The sequence below is a fragment of the Nanorana parkeri genome, unplaced genomic scaffold (assembly GCF_000935625.1).
Source record: "Nanorana parkeri isolate BGI_ZX_2015 unplaced genomic scaffold, ASM93562v1 scaffold335, whole genome shotgun sequence".
Lineage (NCBI taxonomy): Eukaryota > Metazoa > Chordata > Amphibia > Anura > Dicroglossidae > Nanorana > Nanorana parkeri.
The window spans coordinates 1132247-1152542 of record NW_017306603.1 but is presented as its reverse complement, the minus strand read 5'-3'; the positions used below and the strand labels follow the sequence as shown (position 1 = coordinate 1152542).

Sequence of the window (20296 nt, the reverse complement as noted above, 5' to 3'; positions counted from 1 at the left end):
CCTCCTCTCCCTCTCTCCAGCAAAGTTAAACATAAAAGTAGACATAAACATAAATCAATGGGATAATTGCATGAGTCCAGGAATATTATTGCTTGATTGGTTTCCGTGATCTTTATCCTTGTCTCTGTATTTGTTTAGTGAACTGTTACTCTATGATGTTCGCTGTGTTTGTGTACATACACGTATGTGTTTTTTCCGATACGTTATCAGCAAAGATAAATACAAGGTTGGAAGAAGTATATGTACATGCAAACAGTGAGCATTACAATTGTTGCATTCCAGTTATGCAACATTCTCTTCTGTTACCCTACTGCCCATACACAGTTGTTTCCCATAGTACGCAGCACTGCAACTTTGTGTTCATTCTGATTCAATCCACTGTCAATACTGTATATAGTAATATATGGCAGATAACCAGTCCTTATATGTGGTGGCTTTCATATTTTTCTATTTTGGTATTTTTTTTCTTTTCCCCTTATTTACCCCCAATAATCCTGCAAATTAAACATTTCCTGCCTGTTCGTGGCTACACTCATTTCTCCACTGTATGAAGGCAACCATGGTTATCCCACAGGCTGGTACTTCAAACCTTTCTTTGCTTATCTCTATTGACATGTTTTTTTAGGAAGTTAGTAGTTTACAAAAGAAAAATGTAACCTTGTGTGGTGCCCCCCTGACCCCCAGAGGCCTGAAGTGGACCCCCAAAAGGTAGCGTGGTCTGACCTTTCACTCTCACGGACAGGCCCTTAGCCAGTGCAGGGGGCGTGGCTGCGGTGCCATTGACTTCAATGCACCGCCACTCCCCCTTCCGCCCCAGAACGCAGGGGGAGGTTTTGTGAGCAATTGCGGTGCGTTCCAGCAGCTGCCGCTCTGGAACGCAATGTAATTGGTGGGAACAAGCCCTTAGATGTGCCTCTACTTGTTATATGGACCAATTTTCAGATTACATAAAACCTGTGTGGTTTTTTTTGTTTTTTTTTCAGCATGTGCATTTTTCAAATGTATTTTTCCAAAAATAAAAAAAGTACAAAATAGATACGGCACTTTAAAAAAAATACTATAACCCAATGCTGAGTACATACAGGACCTGTTTTTTAAGGACTGAGAGGTCAGCCAAGTGGAGACAGAACAGAAAATTTAAGGGTTTTTAACAGATCCTGGCGACACAAAAATATTGATTTTTTTTTGTCTCCAAGAAAAATAAGTGAAACGATCCGTGTAACAAGAGCATGGAAATTAAATATGCAGATGGAGCAAAATTGGATTACAGCCAAAGTCTGGTAGCTTTCACAATGTGTATGTAGTGACACACAGGAAGACGTGTCATGTTATGTGATGGCCCAAGGTTACATAATAGCAAGAAAATTTGGATAAACCTTTTTGCTGCCAGAAGGAATTTTATTTTATTTCCCAGATCTAGAAACCACAGCGCTGACTTAAGAAATGATTTGCCTTTGATGCCTTAATCCCCGGAAAGAGTAAGATGTTGGGGTGCCTAAAGCCGGCCATACACCTTTAGAAAGGAAGATGGTCCTGCTGACTGTCGAAGGAGCAGGGTCGAAATTTTTTTGTCCAAACAGCATCTGTAGCCAACCGCTTCAGTCACTGTTCATGTATTCTGACAGGTGCCGGCGGAATGAGGAAAAAATCTAATAGTATATGGCAGAGCCAGACAAATCCTAAAAGCCAGGTAGCCAATACAGTAATACCTCAGCTCACGGACGCTTCTGTTCGCGAACAATTCAGTTCACGAACAGGAAGTTTGGCAAAATTTTGCTTACGTTCGCCAACTCCTAATCAGGTGACGAACACGACCGCGGCCATCTTCCCCGCTCTGACACGTGGCCGTGGCTTCCTCTAGTCGAGATATGAAGAGAAAGGTTTGTTGCACTCCTTACCGGACAACCCCGAATATGGGGAAGGGTGCTTGGAATGACCGCGGATGGCGCCGCCAATTGCAGACAATAAAGAGATGTCACCAGCCCACCAGACTCCTTCAAGGATAGTCAATCGTGAGTTTATTCAATAAACTCACGATTGACTATCCTTGAAGGAGTCTGGTGGGCTGGTGACATCTCTATAAATTCCTCTAGCCGAGATCACGGTCGCAGACAGACCAGTGCAGTCTTGCTGTGAAGCTTTTTTGTGTGCTTTTTAGCACATACAGTACTGTACGGTATTATTCAATCCAGCATGGCTCCAAAGAATGTGCAAAGGTTAGTGTTCACTCTCTTCATACTGTACTTTGTTTCATATTTTTGTGGTTAAAAGAAAAATTACATATGGTTCAGAACGGATTAACCTCATTTACATTGAACCTTATGGGAAAATTTTATTCTGTTCGCGACCACGTTCGTACGGTTCAGAACGGATTAACCTTATTTACATATAACCTTATGGGGAAATTTGATTCGGTTCACGACCAATTCGGTTCGAGACCAGAATCGTGGAACCAATTAAGTTTGTGAACCGAGGTACCACTGTACTCCTTAAAATTCTTTGGCGGTTTTCTCTAGATGTTGTCAAAGAGAGGTGACTTCTAACACATCCTACTGGCTCCTAGGATTGGACAGACTGGCTCCAGAATTCTATATTTATTTGTTCACCCCTGGTGTAGGGCCAGCTTAAGACCTGCTGAAAAGTCTTTTTGGAGGTTATCCAGATAGATCTATGAATCAGGGCGAGAGTTGTGAATGAAAATATTGTGGATGCCGATTGGAGGAATCCTCTGCAGAGACCCTTCTTGTGCAATGGACTTTTCAAACACAACCTTACAAAGTGGTCCCCAACAACCTTACAAAGTGGTGCCCATTCGGCCTTGTTCACATGGACTTCATCTTGTATGAGGGAAGTATGTGTAGCAAGTTTATACAAAGCATTTCTAAAGCTTTTAGCAAGCTTTTATAAAAACTAGAGATAAGCCTGGGTTTGGTGCAAACCCAAATCGCCTGAGTTCGCCCAAGCCTGTTGGAAACTGTGACCCTCACCCCCCCCTTCTTCAGTGGCAATCAGTGGAAGCAATTGTGGCATGTGGCTTTCCTGTCCCTTTTGAGTTTGGGCAATATAATAAGGTCTACCCAGGGCTGAATTTCCCACAAGGCCACTGAGGCCTGGTCTCGGGGCGGCAGGGGTGTGGAATCTCCCAAAGCCCGGGACATGCAGTTCCAGGCGCTGGACGGGTTGTTGTTTTCTACATGTAGCCCTGCTTTCAGCAAGCAGGGCTAAATGTAGAGCGGGGAAGCTGTTGTTCCTTCACATTTGCAACCTGCTTGTCCGTCCTCCCCCCTGCCGTCCTAAAGCCGTGTAAGGGGCCCCAAAATTTCTGATGGCTGGCCTGGGGGGGGGTTGGAGGGTAGGGGGTGCATTGAGGAACCTGTCCTTGGGGCAGCAGAGAGAGTCAATCCAGCCCTGGGTCTACCCCAATTGTTGGTAAAAAGCACTTCTAAATTTTTGGCAACCATTCATGGCACAATCCATACAGTCCCAAAGGGTCCACAAACTATTCCCACAAAATTAGCATAAGAGCACAGAACAGATAGATAAAAACAGAGGACATTTCTTGCACAGTATCGACAACCAGGGACATTTCCAGGCCAACAGCCAATCTCAGAAACTGAGGACAGGACATGCTGTGGTTTAATAAAGCAACATCTGTGCATTGTCTAGATTACATTGTACTAAGGACTCCTTCAAACCATGTTATAACATGTTTTGGTATCACATGTGGTGTGCTTTTTGTGGTTCATTGCTTTCCATACACATACAGAGTACGCTATAGCCCCTCCAATCTTCTTTGAATGTGTGCTGACACTATCCTTCCTTCTGGAGGGGGGCTACTTTTGTTCCCCATGGTCCCTGTGTGTGTTGTAAAGTAGTCACCGCTCCAAGCTCGCTCCCGGGATGGACTACAATCTCATGTTTAGTTTTCTCATTTGTATTGAGATTGTAGTCCATCACAGGAGCGAGCTTGGAGCTGTGACTACTTTACAACACACGCAGGGACCATGGGGAACAAAAGTAGCCCCCCTCCAGAAGGAAGGACAGTGTCAGCCCCAATTCAGAGATGATTGGAGGATCTACAGCCGAGTGATACACAAATAAGATACATTTCTGTTAGTAGTTAGGGTACCTGAATATATTTTTAAGATTGAATTCCTGAGTTTAGTGTCACTTTAATCATCCCTAATAGTGTTTTTGGATACATTTGTCACCTATTTACTTTAAAGAGATGCTGTCACCTTGCTGATGCAGGACAAAGTTACATTATCTCTGTAAATTCCATATTGTTTAAGTTTGCTTTTAAACAGTAAGACCTTCATTTATATTTGATAGGTCCGCTTTACAAAGAGCCTGTCAGGATAGAAATGTGGAAGGTGCTGTTGCTGATTTCTGCACCTTACGTGTGCACAAGAATGAAGATGATTCTCCTCTAAAAACAAGCCCACTAAGGCAGTTTGCGTGGTTCTAGGCAGATGGGTTCTGTTTACATAATATTAAACCCACATGTGTAAAAAAAAAAAAAATTACTTATGACTAAATCAGATTATGTAACCAGATAATTTGCTTCTTCACAATTTTTGGGTGGTTCCCTGGTACACATAATTACAGAATGCCAGGAAAAGTTTCCAAGAAATTATAAAACCAACTTGTGAAATGTTAGAGAATGATTGCAGTTTTATAGCAAGTTATAGTAAAAATAACTGAGGCACCTATATAGATTGCAGCAATTTCTCAATCACACGTCCGGCTTGTCAGAGCCAGCACAGCTTTTATCTCAGTTTTAGATCTGTAACACCCACCTATAGGCATTCAGCTATGCATTGACAGGGTGTGTGGTCTGTACCACACGCGCCAAACTGTTTTCACCCCTGCCCCCTTTTTGGGTGTTACAGAGCCACTGTAAGGGCACATTGGCATCTTTGCATGTGCATGGGTAAATGCAATACACATATAACATGGTTTACTGTGCATTAAAATGTGGGTTTTAACACCGATGCAATTCACAGGTATGAATAGCGAGGGTGCATAGAGAAAATTGTAACAATTAAATTTAGAAGCTAAAGTGAAGCTTCTGGGAATATCAACATGAATAAATATGCCGTCCTTTCCCCTTTCAGCTGCTACAGGATCGAATGCTCCCTGTGTGTGTTGTAAAGTAGTCACTGCTCCAAGCTCACTCCAATGATAGACTACAATCTCAATACAAATGAGTAAACTAAACATGAGATTGTAGTCCATCCCGGGAGTGAGCTTGAAGCTGTGACTACTTTACAACACACACAGGGACCATGGAGAACAAAAGTAGCCCCCTCCAGAAGGAAGGACAGTGTCAGCACCAATTCAGAGATGATTTGAGGATCTACAGCCGAGTGTTACACAAATAAGATACATTTTTGTTAATGGTTAAAAGAGAACTATGGCTTAACCTTTTTTGGCCATAGTTCTCTTCAGGCTCTCAGGAGGACATAAACTAACGTCCTCCTGTGACCCAAAACTCAGCATATAGCGGCAATATATGCTGACAGCACAGAGCCGTGCCACAGACGGGACGGATTCCCAACAATACTGTCGAGATCCACACTGCTGGCTGATTGACAGCTGGCTCTGCCACTCTAGAGGCAAAGCCAGCTGTGCCTGCCTCTTCCCCTGTCCACTCCTCCACTCAGCGCTGGAGAAAAGGAGAGGGGAGGGTGGAATCACTACGAGGAGCGATGACTGACAGTCACCGCTCTCTGCAGGGAGAGGCAGCTTCAGTGTCACAGGTCGGCTTGAATTATGGGGATGAGTGTTTTTCACTCACCCCCATAATTGTCCCTTTTAAGATACTCAAATGCATTTTTAAGATGTAATGCCTGAGTTTAGTGTCGCTTTCATTTTCGCCAGGGTAGGTAGGGTGGGGCTACTTTTAGTTTTCACAGTTTGGGGTTTTTTTGTTTGCTTTTTTTCCAATGAACTAAAATTGCAGTTTTTAGATCAGGAAGTTGATAAGCTGCGTACATCTGGCATTACACAATGAGAATATTATTTGTATAATAATGGTAAGAGTTTATTTCCTGTTTATTTCCTGTTTATAAGTCAACAGGGCTGTGCTTGGTGTAGGCGATATTTCTCAGACTCTGTTGTCATTCAGTCTCCCAGCTTAGTGATAACCCCTCACTTCTAGCTTCCTTCAGTAATATGTCTCCCGTCACAGAGCCAGTTCGGGTAAATTGCAATTACATTTACATAGTGCCCAAAAGTAAAATATTCCCATTTCATGTATCGTGTGTATGGACACCATGTGAAAAAATGATTTGAGCTGGGCTGTGGTAGACTAAAAACCACAAAAATGCCTTTGACTGGAGAGAATGTAACGTGCAAAACTGATGATTGAAACAGAAACTATTCACACAGCATCCTTTCCTAACAAATGCCCCAAATATGGGTCTAATTAGGGCCTTATATTTAAAATCCAGAGAAATATAAAGACACCCAGAGACACAATGGGAAATTTAGATGAAATCTCTCAATAGTGAGGTGAAATCCACCTCAGACAGTTGTCATTTGCCCCTTATCGAAAGATTTCTCCTCCATTTACGTTTTAGTGATAATTGTAAAAAGTTTTGGATTTCATGTCCCTTTTTGCCCGGAGTACAATGGTCATTAGCGAGGGTAAATCTTCCCAGAAGGGACACAGCAACAAAAACCTGAGACTGGGATTGAAGCTCCACATTCAGGACAATATACTGGACAAGTACGAAGTCCAACTTTGCAAAGCTTGGTGCTCCATGTAGCTGCCCTTGTCCAATTAAAATACCTTATAATTCTGATTGTTAAATCATTGTGCCAGAGGTCTATGAATCACAAATGTGGCTGAACAGAATCACAATTATTTTGCCAGGTAAAATGTTTTACTTCTATATTCTCCAACTGTGTACTCTCCTGTTTTGAACATTCTGCAAATTGAATCTGAAGGTTTCATGATCTTATGTATGAAAACAAAATAAGTTCTGACCCTGAAAGGAAATGTATTCTGTGACCTAGACACATTTTACAGTAATCCTATTGAAGTGTCCTGCAGACAGCCATTTCCGAGGTCGAAATGGCCAATTACGAGGAAGCTATGATCAGACATTTACAGCTATCTTGAGATGTAGAAGTATGTGGAATGCTGTTTACACATTCAGCTGCTACTGTACTTTTGGGATGGGGTTTGATACAATAGCAAAAATAAGTCCCGAAAGCGCTTTCATCTATTCTGACAACTTGTTCAATAAAATGAGCATTTGGTGATTCCATAAGGATCTTCGGTGTGCTGGTGACATCTCTCACATTTACCCAGGCAGTCATGGACACACCCACTGGGTGTTCTGTTTATCGAAAGTTGCTCACAAGTCCTTATGTAATTACTGCCCACCGTCATAAGGAAGAAGAGGAGGAAGGACCCGTGACATTGGTGGCCACACAAGATGCCTGAAAAAATGTTTGTGTACAAAAAGAAAAAATAAATGCTGGGTGAAGTTGGGCCCTAACCCTTTCACTGTCTGTGTCGTATGCCATACATCAATGGCAGAGGGCACCTCTAAACAGACTCCCGGCAGCTATAGCCACCAGGATTTTGTTCTGCTATGTAAAGCCAAGTGTCGGCTTTACACTGGCAGTGATTCTGGTGGCTGAGCTACCACCAGATCACTTCCAGGGGCCGGTGAAGAGTGCCCCACCCTGCCCAACACCCCCACCCCCTCTGCAGGCTCGGGACTGGAATCACGGGTAGAGGGGAGAGAGACTGGTGGACATTCGTTCACCGATCTCCTCCCCGCTGAAGGTAGCCAGAAGCGATTGCATCACTTCCAGTTCCTCAGCTGTCATTTCTGAGCTAGAGAAGCTGGGGAAAAAAGCTATTTAAGTGCGATCTGTGCTTGAATAGCATCTGGAAGTGGAACGGTGCATGCAATGTTTAAGCTTGGCATATTGGGTATCTATTTGCTCGGCATAACCTCCTCTTTTATATTTTATAAATTATATAATATTTTTCAGCACTAAAATGAACTTGAGTGCAATTTTTACTGAAATTTTTGGGCTGATAAAGAGTTGCTCTAATATCATGCAATGTAAAAATATACAACTGCCGCCATTTTATTCTACAGGGTCTGTGCTTTCAGGAAATATAGAACTCTTGGGGTTTCTAACTAATTTTCGGGCCAGAAATGTGGATTATAACGTGTGCAAAAAAACACATTGGCAGCAAAAGGGTTACAGCAAAATGTACTATCATGTAAACACTACAATAACCCAAATATGAGCCTAATGAAAACACAGCTATTCTTTTCTTTTATAACTCAGCAGATATAGGTTAAGAAAAATGCTGCTAAGTGCAATTTGCTACAATTTGTATAATTTAGCTCAGGTGAAATATTTTAGATTTTAAAAAAAATTAAAAAAAGGTAAAAATGAAACACATCTGTCTACATCAGGAGTAGCCAACTTCGGAGGCAAGATGGGATTCATACTTTACCACAGCTGGAGTGCCGAGGTTGCCTACCCTTGTTCTACAGAGTTACCATGCCTCTAGCTACCAGGTAGTTTATTACAAGTTAAAAACATAAAATTCATTTAAAATAGGACTTGTTTCTTATCATGTTCTTGCCAAGCAGATCTGAAAATGCTTCCTTATCAATCACAATGATGTAGTGGGTGTGCTGCAGACAGGCCTAAGTTTCCAGGCGTCAGACAACAGAAATTATATCTTTACTTTCATGGCAATTGACAACTGATTTTATTACGTAATTATATCAGATTCTTGGGAAACATGCTCATGTTCTCCTTTAAGAGGAAATTGCAAATTGACAGACCAAGTGTTTTATCTTCTATGATATCCGGTGGTTTGTCATATTTGTCATATTTCCAAATGGCTGCACGCGAGGCTGGCCGGTGGTATCTAAAGGGACTGCAGCATGTAGTGTATGTGCTATTCTTTGGAATGAGCTAGTTCATACAAGCCTCTTTAGTGTCAAGAAATGTTAATGTAACTTTTTTTTTCTTTTATAAAATAATTTAACTTGGTACATGTGAAGGAACACAGTGCAGGCAGGTACATGCTTCTATGCTGTTCGTGTTTAAAAAAATGTGTAGCTGATTTCTTAAAGCCAAACTGTAGACAAATATAAAAAACGCAAATCAATGCAGCTCAGTTCATAAAAAAAAACTTACATTTATTTTTTCTAACGGCAAATGTTAATACCTGAATTTGATTTGGTATCAGCAGAGGCATATCTACAAACAAGTTGCGCCCCTGGTGTCCCACCCAGCTCCTGGCAACCAGCGACATTACTGGTTGCCAGGAGCTGAATGGTACGCCGGCCAGAGGACCCCATGTTGCTAAGAGCCAGTCCTAGAGATGTGTTTGGCCCTTACACATCTCCTGGCCCAGCTCTCAGCAACCAACACTGGTTGCCAGTAACTGGGTGGGGCGCCAGACAAAGCATCCCCCTGCAATGCATGTCCCCCTGCCCGTTTCTGCTTCAGGAGCAATGCTTTCTAGATCTGTTGAAATAGCGTTCCCTGGTAGCTCCAAAGCTCATGTGCCTGCTCTATGCAAAATATTTACTTTTGGAAAAGTCAAGGCTGAGGTCTGCCCCTGCACATCCCACAGTGCAATGGGGGCAGGCCTCAGTAACCTAGTGAGCGGTGTCGTGCAATGCATTGTGGGGTGTGATATAAGTAGGCCTCAATGCTGATGTTTCCAAAGGCTTCTTCAACTTTCATGGGCACCATAGGGGGCCAAAGAAGAGCAACATGCCGTACCGTAATACTGTGCATTGCGTTGCAGTGAAAATAAGTAGTGCATGCATTTTTTTCAATGCAATGCACATTGGTGGGGTACCACACGTGTCGCTGAAATGAACGGCGGCCAGGAGGTGCATTGGGGTGCCATTCAAATGAATGGCAACGCAATGCACCTAGCGCATAGTAATACAACGCTATGATGTAAATGGGCTCTTGTTAGTTGTTTTATTTCTCCAAGCTAGTAGATGGACAGATACTGGAGACTGTGTTGTCCCTTGTGCACCTGTACTGGACAGGAAGTTCAGGGAAGTTGAACTGAGACAGTTGGAGTCATCCCTTTTGGTAACATGATCACTAAGTGCTTCGGCAAAGAAGACTACTTTCCTAGGTAATGTAAATTTGTTTGATCTGGATTCATGTGGCCTGCACCCGGGTGGCACCATTGAAGGGGTGACACGAAAATGACTGACAGTCATTTTCGTGTCACCCCTTATGAAATGTTGGGCACTCTCTCATGGACTGAGAGCCCGACAGTGTCACGAGAGAGGAGGGAACCCGGCGGCATACCTTATCCTGCCGGGTGATCGTCCCTTGGGTGAGACATCTATTGTCTGCCACATACAATGCTGTTTTAACACCTCTCTCTAGGTGGGTTAATAATACCTGCTAGCTTTAGTTATGCAGATGCCATCAACACCTAACCATGACCCCATGCTGGTTATGATTAACAAATTATGTTGATTGGAGCAACATTCCCAATATTTATTCCCAGAGAATTTTTGTGCAAGTCATTGTGAATTGAGAAAGCTGGTTGGATGACCAGTGAAACGTCTTCAAGAAAAATACAGCAAGTCCAGTCGCTTTGAATTAATTTTTACAGATATACCATGAGCTGGATGAATGAGAACCTTCACTGGATAAAGGAATGCTTAGAGAGTATATGAAAGAGGAAGTGATGGTATTGGTTCTCTTAAACATTGCAAAATTTACAGTAAAACACGTCAATCTCATTCTGTGCTACAGGTCAAAGTGCACTTGTTTTTCATTGATCTGAAGCTAGGTCAATGAAAGGTGAATTAACTGGTTGCTATAGGATACTGCACTTTCGATGGCTATACCATCCTTGCCAAGGTCAGGTATGAGAAAGTGGAAGCTTCTTTAAGACATTTTTGCAAGCAATGCAAAAAGTTGGCCATGGAAACCCACTGACTTAAAGCCTATCTCTGGGGTGAAAACAAATAACCCTTGCAGAGGGGCTATCCTCACACTACAAGGGTTAACTGCTTGTTTGTGCCTAGTGATATTGTTACTTACCTTCTCCCTTCTCCCCCCTACCCCCGCTCCCACTCCCAGTTGTCCTTCTCTATTCCCTATGCTCTGTCAGATGCACTGTCCCTCAACATCCTTATCTATAATGCATATCTATGGACCCTGCATTATAAGTGATGACGTCAGCGGACCTCCGACCGCCATAGCATAGGGGGAACAGGTCTTGAAGCCTGCAAGAGTGGAGATCAGGTATGTAAATGTCCTTTACACAATACCTCTACACACGAACGAGCAGTTAACCCTTGCCGTGTGGGGGTAGCCCCACTGTAATGGTAGTTTTTTGGGTGGAATGGGGAAGAAGTTTATATTGCTGTATGTGTCCCCATTGGGTAGATTCCACCTCTCTATTTTTAATGGTGGCCATTATTACCGATTCAGTAAATGAGAAAAAATGAAATTTTAGAGTTGTCCCCAAAACACAACACTTGGGGAAATTGAATAGGGACACCTGGCCTGGGGGCAACTGTCTAAGAGAAGATTTCCACAAACTTTTTCTCATCTCTGGGACAGGAAGTGAAGGGAAATCTCACCAATGGTAATACACATAAAGCAAAAAATAAACTGGCAAGGGTTTTAATCCTTATCTAGTCTGCCCAAGACTAAAAAAACAACAATGTTTGGACTATACGTACACTTTTATGTGAGCTGGTGGATCAAAGGCATTACTCTTCGGTTGCCTTCTATCACTTTTGATCATGTGATCATGTTATCAATCAGCAGCTGTTTAAAAGTGTATGAAATTCCCTGAGAACTGTTACATGTGTGTCCAGAATTGGAAACCACAATCGGTCCCTTTCTCTTAAGAGGATCATTATTGTGTGCTCTTAGATAAGCAGGCATTAGAGGTGATTTGTCTGTATGTGCATGCATGTTTATGTCACCACCTCTATTAAACAAAGACTACTGGCAATCTAATCATTCCATTATATTGGGCTTCCCTGTAAAGCCTGCACCCAGCTTTGACAGCACTGTACACATTAAGTTCAGCCAATTATCTAGTAAGCCTCTGCACACTCCTCTAAACTTAACAATCGGTTTAGCTAATTCTTTATAAATGTTATATCTATGCTGCTTGAATGTAAAAACTATTTTTCTGTTCTTAAGAGGTTTATAATCGGCAAAATGCAGTTTGAATTTGTAATGTTATCCGAGGGTCATTATAATCCCAGGAGTGGAAAGCGAGCATATAGGAACCCCGCAAGATACATTTTATCTACTTGCTCTTGCTTATCTATATAATGTGGTTTTGCTGTAGTGCTTTGATCCAGATCTAAACACAGAATAAACAGGTTTCCGTATTATCCAACAGCATCAAACTGCAGCTCTGTGTGGCCACAATTCACAAGGGCGCATAACACGCTTTATTTAGCCCACTCTGTACGTTATAGCGTTTTACTGCTTCTAGTTTTATTGTAAGAGGTGATTTAACTGTTGCAGCAATGAAAAAGTAAGTTCTCAAAGTTTACTGCACAGATGATCACAGTGTGAAATAGCATTAGCTTCAGGCTGTGGATCTTTAGTAAGCTTCTATTGATCCAGGCAGGTAAAAGAGGTGTTTAGTAACAAAATAGCATAAAATAATAATTGATGAAAACAATAGGATGGTTAAATACCCATTTTGCACTGAAAAATATCAATGACACACCTAAGTGATGTGTATGTTAGTGAATTGAACATTTTTAGAAGGTTTCATGATATAAAATGAAGAGGAGTTGAAAAGAAACCCAGCTGCCTTAGTAAATTGAACCTTGTGTGCAGTGGTGTGCTAAATCAACAAATGTTTGAAAGAGCCCTGAGAACTGCTACATGTGTGGCCAGAATTAGGGACCACAATCAGTTTAATTCTGCTGCAAAATGTGTCTGCGACACGACACACAGAGTATGACCCCAATGAGCAGGTGCGTAGAGCTGTGCGGACAGGTAAAAATGAGAAAAGGAAAATGCACACCTGTAGTTATATTGGTAACCTTTAGAAAAATCACCTTGCAACTTACCGTAAAAGGGAGCGAACAGATAATGAAGGCGATGGTCATGATGGACAACAGGATGAGGTGGTCAATCTCCTCAGACATGGAAATCCTGTCCCGCTTATTGGCAGTAATGGAACCAATCCTACGGGTCTTCTGCCTCTTGTGCATCCTGACCAGACTGACAATGACCACGAGGTTACAGGTCAACACAGCGATGATGAGGATGAGAAGAAGGGTGGCATAAAGCATGGAGTAGACATTGCTGAATTTGGAATTGGTATTTCGACTTTTCATGTCAATGAAGCACCATGTGCCAGGACAGTATTGGATAAACTCCCCAAAGCCCATTAACGGGAAGAGGCAAAAGAAGATACAGAAGCCATAGATGATCGGGAAGGTGATGACCCCGCACCGCTTCTTGATGAACCTCTCGTAGAAATAGGGGTGTCCAATGGCCAAGGCTCTCTCTAAAGCCGTAGCAAAGAGGATCATCATGGTGGCCAAGCTGAAAAAAGTCATAGCAAATGCAAAATAATCACAAAGTTTCATTTCGATCAACGAAAGCCCCCTGGCGTAAGAAGCCATGACCACAGGGCTGATCATACAGGTTCCGAGTAAGTCTGTGACCACTAGTCCAGAGACAAGAATGAAGAACAGAGAAATATTCCCTCGGAAATCCCTGCGGCGAGTCTCCAGCAGCACCAGCGCAATCACGTTTCCCACCACGCCAGCAGAGAACATCACAGCAGAAATGACTGGGCTTTCGCCAGGGTCTAAGTGGGTACGGTTTCTGCAGTCTGTTTGCTCAGTCATGCTTTTAAGCGAAGCTGGACTGAAAATGTAGCCCTAAGAGTACGCCACTGCTAGGTCATCTGGTCTTCCCCTATGGACACACAGCAGCACATGTAGACTTGAAACTTGGGAGAGCAAGACTTGCCTCAGCCAGGGCAAAGAGGGAAGCCTGTGACATCATACAAAATTCTCACTCCTCCCCAGAGCACACAGGGAGGGAGGAAAGAAACACAGAGGCACAAGGCTAGATGGACCACTTGAGCTGTGTATGTTTCGATATCCTAAGACTACAAGAAGGCAAAACTGAAAAGTCTGAAGTTTATCAAGGACACTTACACTGCTCACGGCCACGTTTCCAGGGTCAGCAATCTTCTGCAAAGCCAAGGTGCTGCTTCTGGTATCCCTTTGTGACAAATGAAAAGTGCCTCAACAGTTGCATGTGAAACAAATCCACGCTGCTTCTAGTCCCTCCCAGATCCTTACCCACAGCAAGTTCCCTGCCTATAGAGTGAGCAACATCAGTCTGGTCTCTCTTCAAAGGGAGCACTGCAGTGAATGGCTGCAGTATTGTATGACTCTTAGACCTGGGAAAGTCTGTAGCTGTAGGCAGCTGAAAAAAAGTCATTTCCAGGATTCAGCTTTCCAGCCAAAATATAGCAACTTACGGAACTTTGATTAACAGAGATTTGAATCAATCCCTTAAGTGAAATTTTATTTTGTACTTTTTTTTGTATGTAGGTTCTGATCTACTGCTGGCTTGTATATATAGATGAGACATTCTGCTGCAGAAATACATACAATACATACACAATAATTTAATTAAACAAATATTTTTTAACAATGAACAAAAAAATAGCATAATACAAAATGTATTTTTTTTAAATGTTGGTGATGTATTTATATATGTTACTTAAACATGCTGGCAGCCATACATGGAACGCATTTCAGCTGGTTCTTAAAGAAACCTTGTCGGCACTCTCCCGTCTGACATCCTGCAATATGAAAATCGAAGGAGTTGGGTGGAAAAATTCTCAGCTGGAAAATGGCTGCAGCCAATCGGGAATAAAGTCATTTTTCTTTTTCAGCCCACCAGAAAAAACATGGTGTATGGCCAGTTTAGGGTTAAACTGGTTGTTTTTTAAATGTTTTTGTTGCAGCTAAACTAATAACATTTGTATTCGATATGATATAGAAGTAATCTAATTTGCACCGAAGGGAATACCCTCACTTTAGGAGCATGATATGAATAATGTAGCTAATACAAAGGGGCTAAAATTCCCAATGGTGTTACAGATAGAATTGATTTGGAGATGAGCTCAATCTTTGAAATATATTGAATTTTTCAAAACTCTTGGATTAAAGTTTATTATTATTTTATTATTATTATTATATTAATACTATTATTATCATTATTATTAATAACATTAATTTAACAGTCTATTTTAAAAGCTGCTCCGCCCAAAATGGATCTTTCTGTTGGGTAGAGCTAAAAAAGGGTTAAAGGGTCATTACACTTTTCCGGGGGAATTTGGGAAAATGGAATTACTCCCTCCAATCTTGCCCCCTCTCTGTTATACTTACCTTTGGCCAAATGCTCCTTTCCCTCCAGGAGTGCCGGTGCACTATCAGTACCCGTACTGCCATGTAGTACAGCCCAGCGCACTGGGTTTTGAATTTCTCTCCCAAATGGCACGTACTCATTGTTCAGCATGGTCACCTGACGGCACTGACCAATGAGAAGCACTTATTATCAAGAAGCGCGTTTCTCATTGGTTAGTGCTGTCAGAAGCTATGTGGAGCTCCTCCTTTAAATGTGTTTGGTACCTTTACAAAGAGCACTCCGGCTTGATGAGTCCTCTACCTTGGGTCTTGGCATTGGTGAAGTCTGGAAGACTATCCTAAGTCCACTCCTTGAGCCCAGGGTATCTGGATTGACCAGTGGACCATTGTGCTGGCTCTCTGCTTTTACGTGCCTCCCTGTGCTCCCACCAAGTTCTGGCAGGGAGGGGAGGTGTCCCCCTTTTATGTTGGATAGTCCCCTTGTGCTATGTGTGCCTCGCATTTGCCCTCGGTCCCCTGGAGAAGCATGTTGCGAAAAGCATTGGAATCGCTATCTGCCACAAGATATCCTCAAGCATACAAGATTCTAATGTTTGCCAAACATGCTGTGTAATGGTGTGGAGGACATTATGTAATTATAAGGGGAACACATTGAGAAAAGGGACCTTGTTTTTTATGATTAGGATATACCATTTTAACTTGTGGTCACAATAAATGAAGTTATTTATAATTGATAAAAAAAAGTACATGTCTCCTTAAAACCTCCAATGTTTTGGATTTTGTGTCAATTTCTAGTGACAACTGTAACATTTTAGATTACCCCTCACTTCCTGTCCCAGGGACAGCGATCAATGGATCAAAAACTAAGGGTGAATTTCCCCAGCAGGGACCCTGTCAGAAGGAAAACATTTGCAGATTTTCTAACCCTTCCCCACTCTCTCCTAAACCAGAAGGAAAGCTTTGGCAGGAGTTTCACGTTAAGTTAAACAGCAGAGTTATCTTTATGACAAATAATGTGAAGGTGTGCCTGATCAAAGTTCACAGATTGGGTTTGTTCCAGCAGTTTTAACCTGGCGATTATAGCAGAACTCCAGCCAAAAATTAGATAAAATGTAATAACCCATTAAAAGATGAAAGAACAAAGCCAGCTTTTTCTGCTGCAATCAGCATCAATCCAAAGATTTACCCTGCAGTAATTTTTCCTGCCACTAGATGGCCTCAGTCTGGTGGTCAGAATCATTCAAACCACTTCCTTTGAGCCAAGGTTCTCCTGGACCTGCCTGTGGCTGGGCAGTGAAAGGAGAAGCGGCATAGTGAAGAGCTCATCTTTCTATCACTCTGCTCTCTCCTCTTATCAGAATGCTTCTTGGCAGCACATGAACTGATTGGTACTGTGTGCTGCTTCTTCCTCTCAAAATCCAGCTCTGCTGTAAGGGGGCTACAAGTTGCTAATATCAGGTCATATTCAGGTACTTCCAGTGGTTGAATTTTATATTATTAATAATTATTTAAAAGCTGCATTCATCTGTTTCTTTTTATGAGTTCAGTTCTATTTATTTAAATGTTCAGTTCTATTGCAGAAGCTGTGGTAATAATTTTCCCTGTTATTAGTTCTTTATCATGACAACAGTAATGAGTGTAATCTCGTTCATCTTACAGAAGCTCACAAGCGTGTAAAGGAGCGTCAGAGGTGTGAGAATGCTTTCCCTTATCGTAACAAATCACACATTTCATAAAGGGTCTGAGTCACCTACACTGTGTGGGCGAGACTCCTTCCTGCAGTCTTTATAATGCTCGGATTGTTGGGGCTCGTATGAAACGTCACCTTTTCCCTACAGCAACCTTTTCAACTATTATTATACCATGGACAGACCCTTGAAATCATTTTCAGTTCTCGGAGAACTCCTGCTTGAAATGCAGTCTGCAACAGGAAGTACATGATCAGCAGATATAATAATAAAACGAAAGGAGATGTGGTGCACCTAGTTCATTTGACACCCAAAGTGGATCATTTTTAACACGCCCCTCAACTTTTGCATGCATCATATGCAGACTACATAATGAGTGCTCTTCTAGTGAAAAGAAAGTTCGCTGGCTGTATTTAATGATTTTGTTTAACAGCTTCCTGCATGAAATCTGAACTCCAGACAAAGAGCTGAATACGCAGATGAAATGCATACAATGAAGCTATTTTACCTTCTAAAGGATTTGTATTTATGTCCAACCAATCCAGAGATTTACACAGCTCTGTCCAATAGCACAGCCCTGTTTGTCGAGATCGGGGACCTGATTGTTCTTTGCTGCAGTTAGGCCTGGTTCACACCTAGGTGTCACCGTTAATGCAAGTTTGTACGCGCATGAGCAGCATGCAGTTATTTTCGCGTTTATGCTCATTGTGCACATTTCTACGCGCGTGCATGAAGATGCACGGGCAATGGAAGAACGCACGTTTAAATGCGCAAAAACGCTCACGAAAATGTGCAACATGCTTCTGACGGGCGTTTTTGGGCATTTCCATTGAAGTCTATGGGGCAAAAACGCACTTTTAACTGCCCAAAGAAGCTCGTGTCCCTTTTTGGGCGTTTGGCTTTTTCCTGCTGGCGTTTTTCTGCTCAGGTGTGAACCAGGGCCATTGAAAATCATGGGATGTGTTCGGTATTTAAAAGCGCTTTTCCAACTGTATTATATACTGTGGGGTGGGAAGGTTTGAAATATATATAAATCATCAATAAAGCTTTGATTTGTTTATAATGGAGGGTCCCCTATTAATTTGTTAACAAAAACGATTTTTCCCCGAAAAAGGGGATCCCATCACTATTTCAAAACTTAATATACTAATAAATTATATAAAATACGAATCAAGGCCGAAACTTTTTTCTCTCTGGGATCCTCAATGCCAGCCATTTATATATTTTGTTTGGCAAATTTATATAAATATATACACACTTAAATGTTATAATCCTTTTTCCGTGTTGTTTAACTATTTTTGTTGAAATAACACATTTTCAGCATTTTTTTACTACTTATGATACTGACCACACTTCCTGTCTATGAAATTGTGTCCTGTGGACACACACACAGGAAAATTAGTTTTTTTTGTTCGTTTTTTTATGTTCACCTATCTTCAATTAAAGTAATTATGTCAAACACTTAAATAGGAGGATTCAAGCCCTTGCCTAACAATTCCCTTCTGACGAAGCCCCAGTGGGGGGTGAAACGCGTCATAGGCGTGGGCTAGGTGTTTTGTGTATGACTGCTATGGCCGAGGCCGCCCTGATTCCTTCACATCTAACAAACAACCAGAGGACTTGATTGGAGATAGCACAGAGTTTCGGAGTTGGAGAAATTTCCTTTACCAATTTTCAGTTTACATTCACACTTATATACCATTGGATCCAGCCACATAGGATCTCTCTTTGGATTGAAGCACAACCAGGAAACAAATCAAAACAGCTGTTCAGTAAAGGCCTGCTTATGCAGCAAACAGAAGAGCCGAGATAGAGTTATTATCTCCTGAACCTACTGCACTTTATACAGATATTCGTTATCCTGGACAAGCTAACCATCCTGATGCTATAATCTCCATTTCAGGAGAAAAACAGAATTCCTCAGCAGGATTTCAATCCCCATTGGAGCAACTGACCCGCTAATATCTTCTTTCCATTTTGGAGAAAACCACCCCTACAGATAAGCATGTGTTCAGCAAAGGCATACATCTGCGGCTGGGAGTAAAAGCCGAGATGAGGCAAGAGATCTCCTGAACTATCTGCATATCAATCTGAAATTCATTTATATCCATGGTAAAACCACTCAGATCCTCCTACTTTGTCCTAGGGGCGAACATGCACAGTACTGTGAGTGAAATCCATCCATTTTTTCTACACGTATGATATATATATTTTTTCATGTTGACTGTCTTTTTGTATTTTTCCATACACGTGTATGACGAGATCTGACATTTCCTTTCCAATCTTTGGGAATCCTATCCTTATATCTTCATAAAGTGGAGTTTTTCAGGGTGTGCCCTCTAACCAATGTTTATCCACACGCATTTTTTCTTATTTATCAGCCGTATGCAGCCACTTATATGTTTGTTGATGTTTTTTGATATATGTGCAATTCTAAATAAATATATATTTAATAAATAATTTTCTACGACTAATATAAAGTGTATGGTCAAAAATTTTGAAACAATGATGGGATCCCCTTTTTCGGGGAAAAATCGTTTTCGCTTTTCCAACTGCTCAAAAACTCCTGGGTGTGAACCAGCTTTTAAAGTAACACTAAACTCAGGAGTTAAATCTTAAAAATACATTCAAGTACCTGATTACTTTTGTTCCCCATGGTCCCTGTGTGTGTTGTAAAGTACTCACCGCTCCAAGCTCGCTCCCAGGATGGACTACAATCTCATGTTTAGTTTACTAATTTGTAATGAGATTGTAGTCCATTCCGGGAGCGAGCTTGGAGCGGTGACTACTTTACAACACCCACAGCGACCATGGGTAACAATAGTAGCCAGCCTCCAGAAGGAAGGACAATGTCAGCACCAATTCAGAGATGATTTGAGGATGATTTGAGGATCTGCAGCATTCAGGACTATGAAGGCGCTCACATTTTGACCTAGCATGGTCCAAACCTGAACTCCTCCGAACCTGGAAGGGCTGGGGAATTCCCCTGTCTGCAGCTTCAAGTAAACGAAGGGGTGGGATGCTGTAATGTCATTGACCTTATATGGCCACATGGCTACATTTGGTTAATGACTTTGACCTGATGCAGCCATGTGTGACCATCAGGGACAGCTGAGGAGGAAAGAGGGACAGAGGTATTTGTTTCCAAAAGAGGGACAGTGCCTCTTTTGGAAACAAATGGGGGAGGGAGAG

The 20296-nt window shown here is 41.9% G+C and overlaps 1 protein-coding gene across 1 annotated transcript in view; it reads right to left on the bottom strand.

Moving 5' to 3' along the window:
- The window catches only part of LOC108788581 (prostaglandin E2 receptor EP2 subtype-like), a 19543-nt gene extending 5391 nt beyond the window's left edge, over positions 1-14152 (bottom strand). Inside the window, exon 1 of the mRNA XM_018558373.1 lies at positions 13089-14152. Coding sequence (XP_018413875.1) covers positions 13089-13877 — 789 coding nt within the window. The 5' untranslated portion in view covers positions 13878-14152. The remainder of the gene's footprint in view (positions 1-13088) is intronic.
- Positions 14153-20296: the final 6144 nt, after the last annotated feature.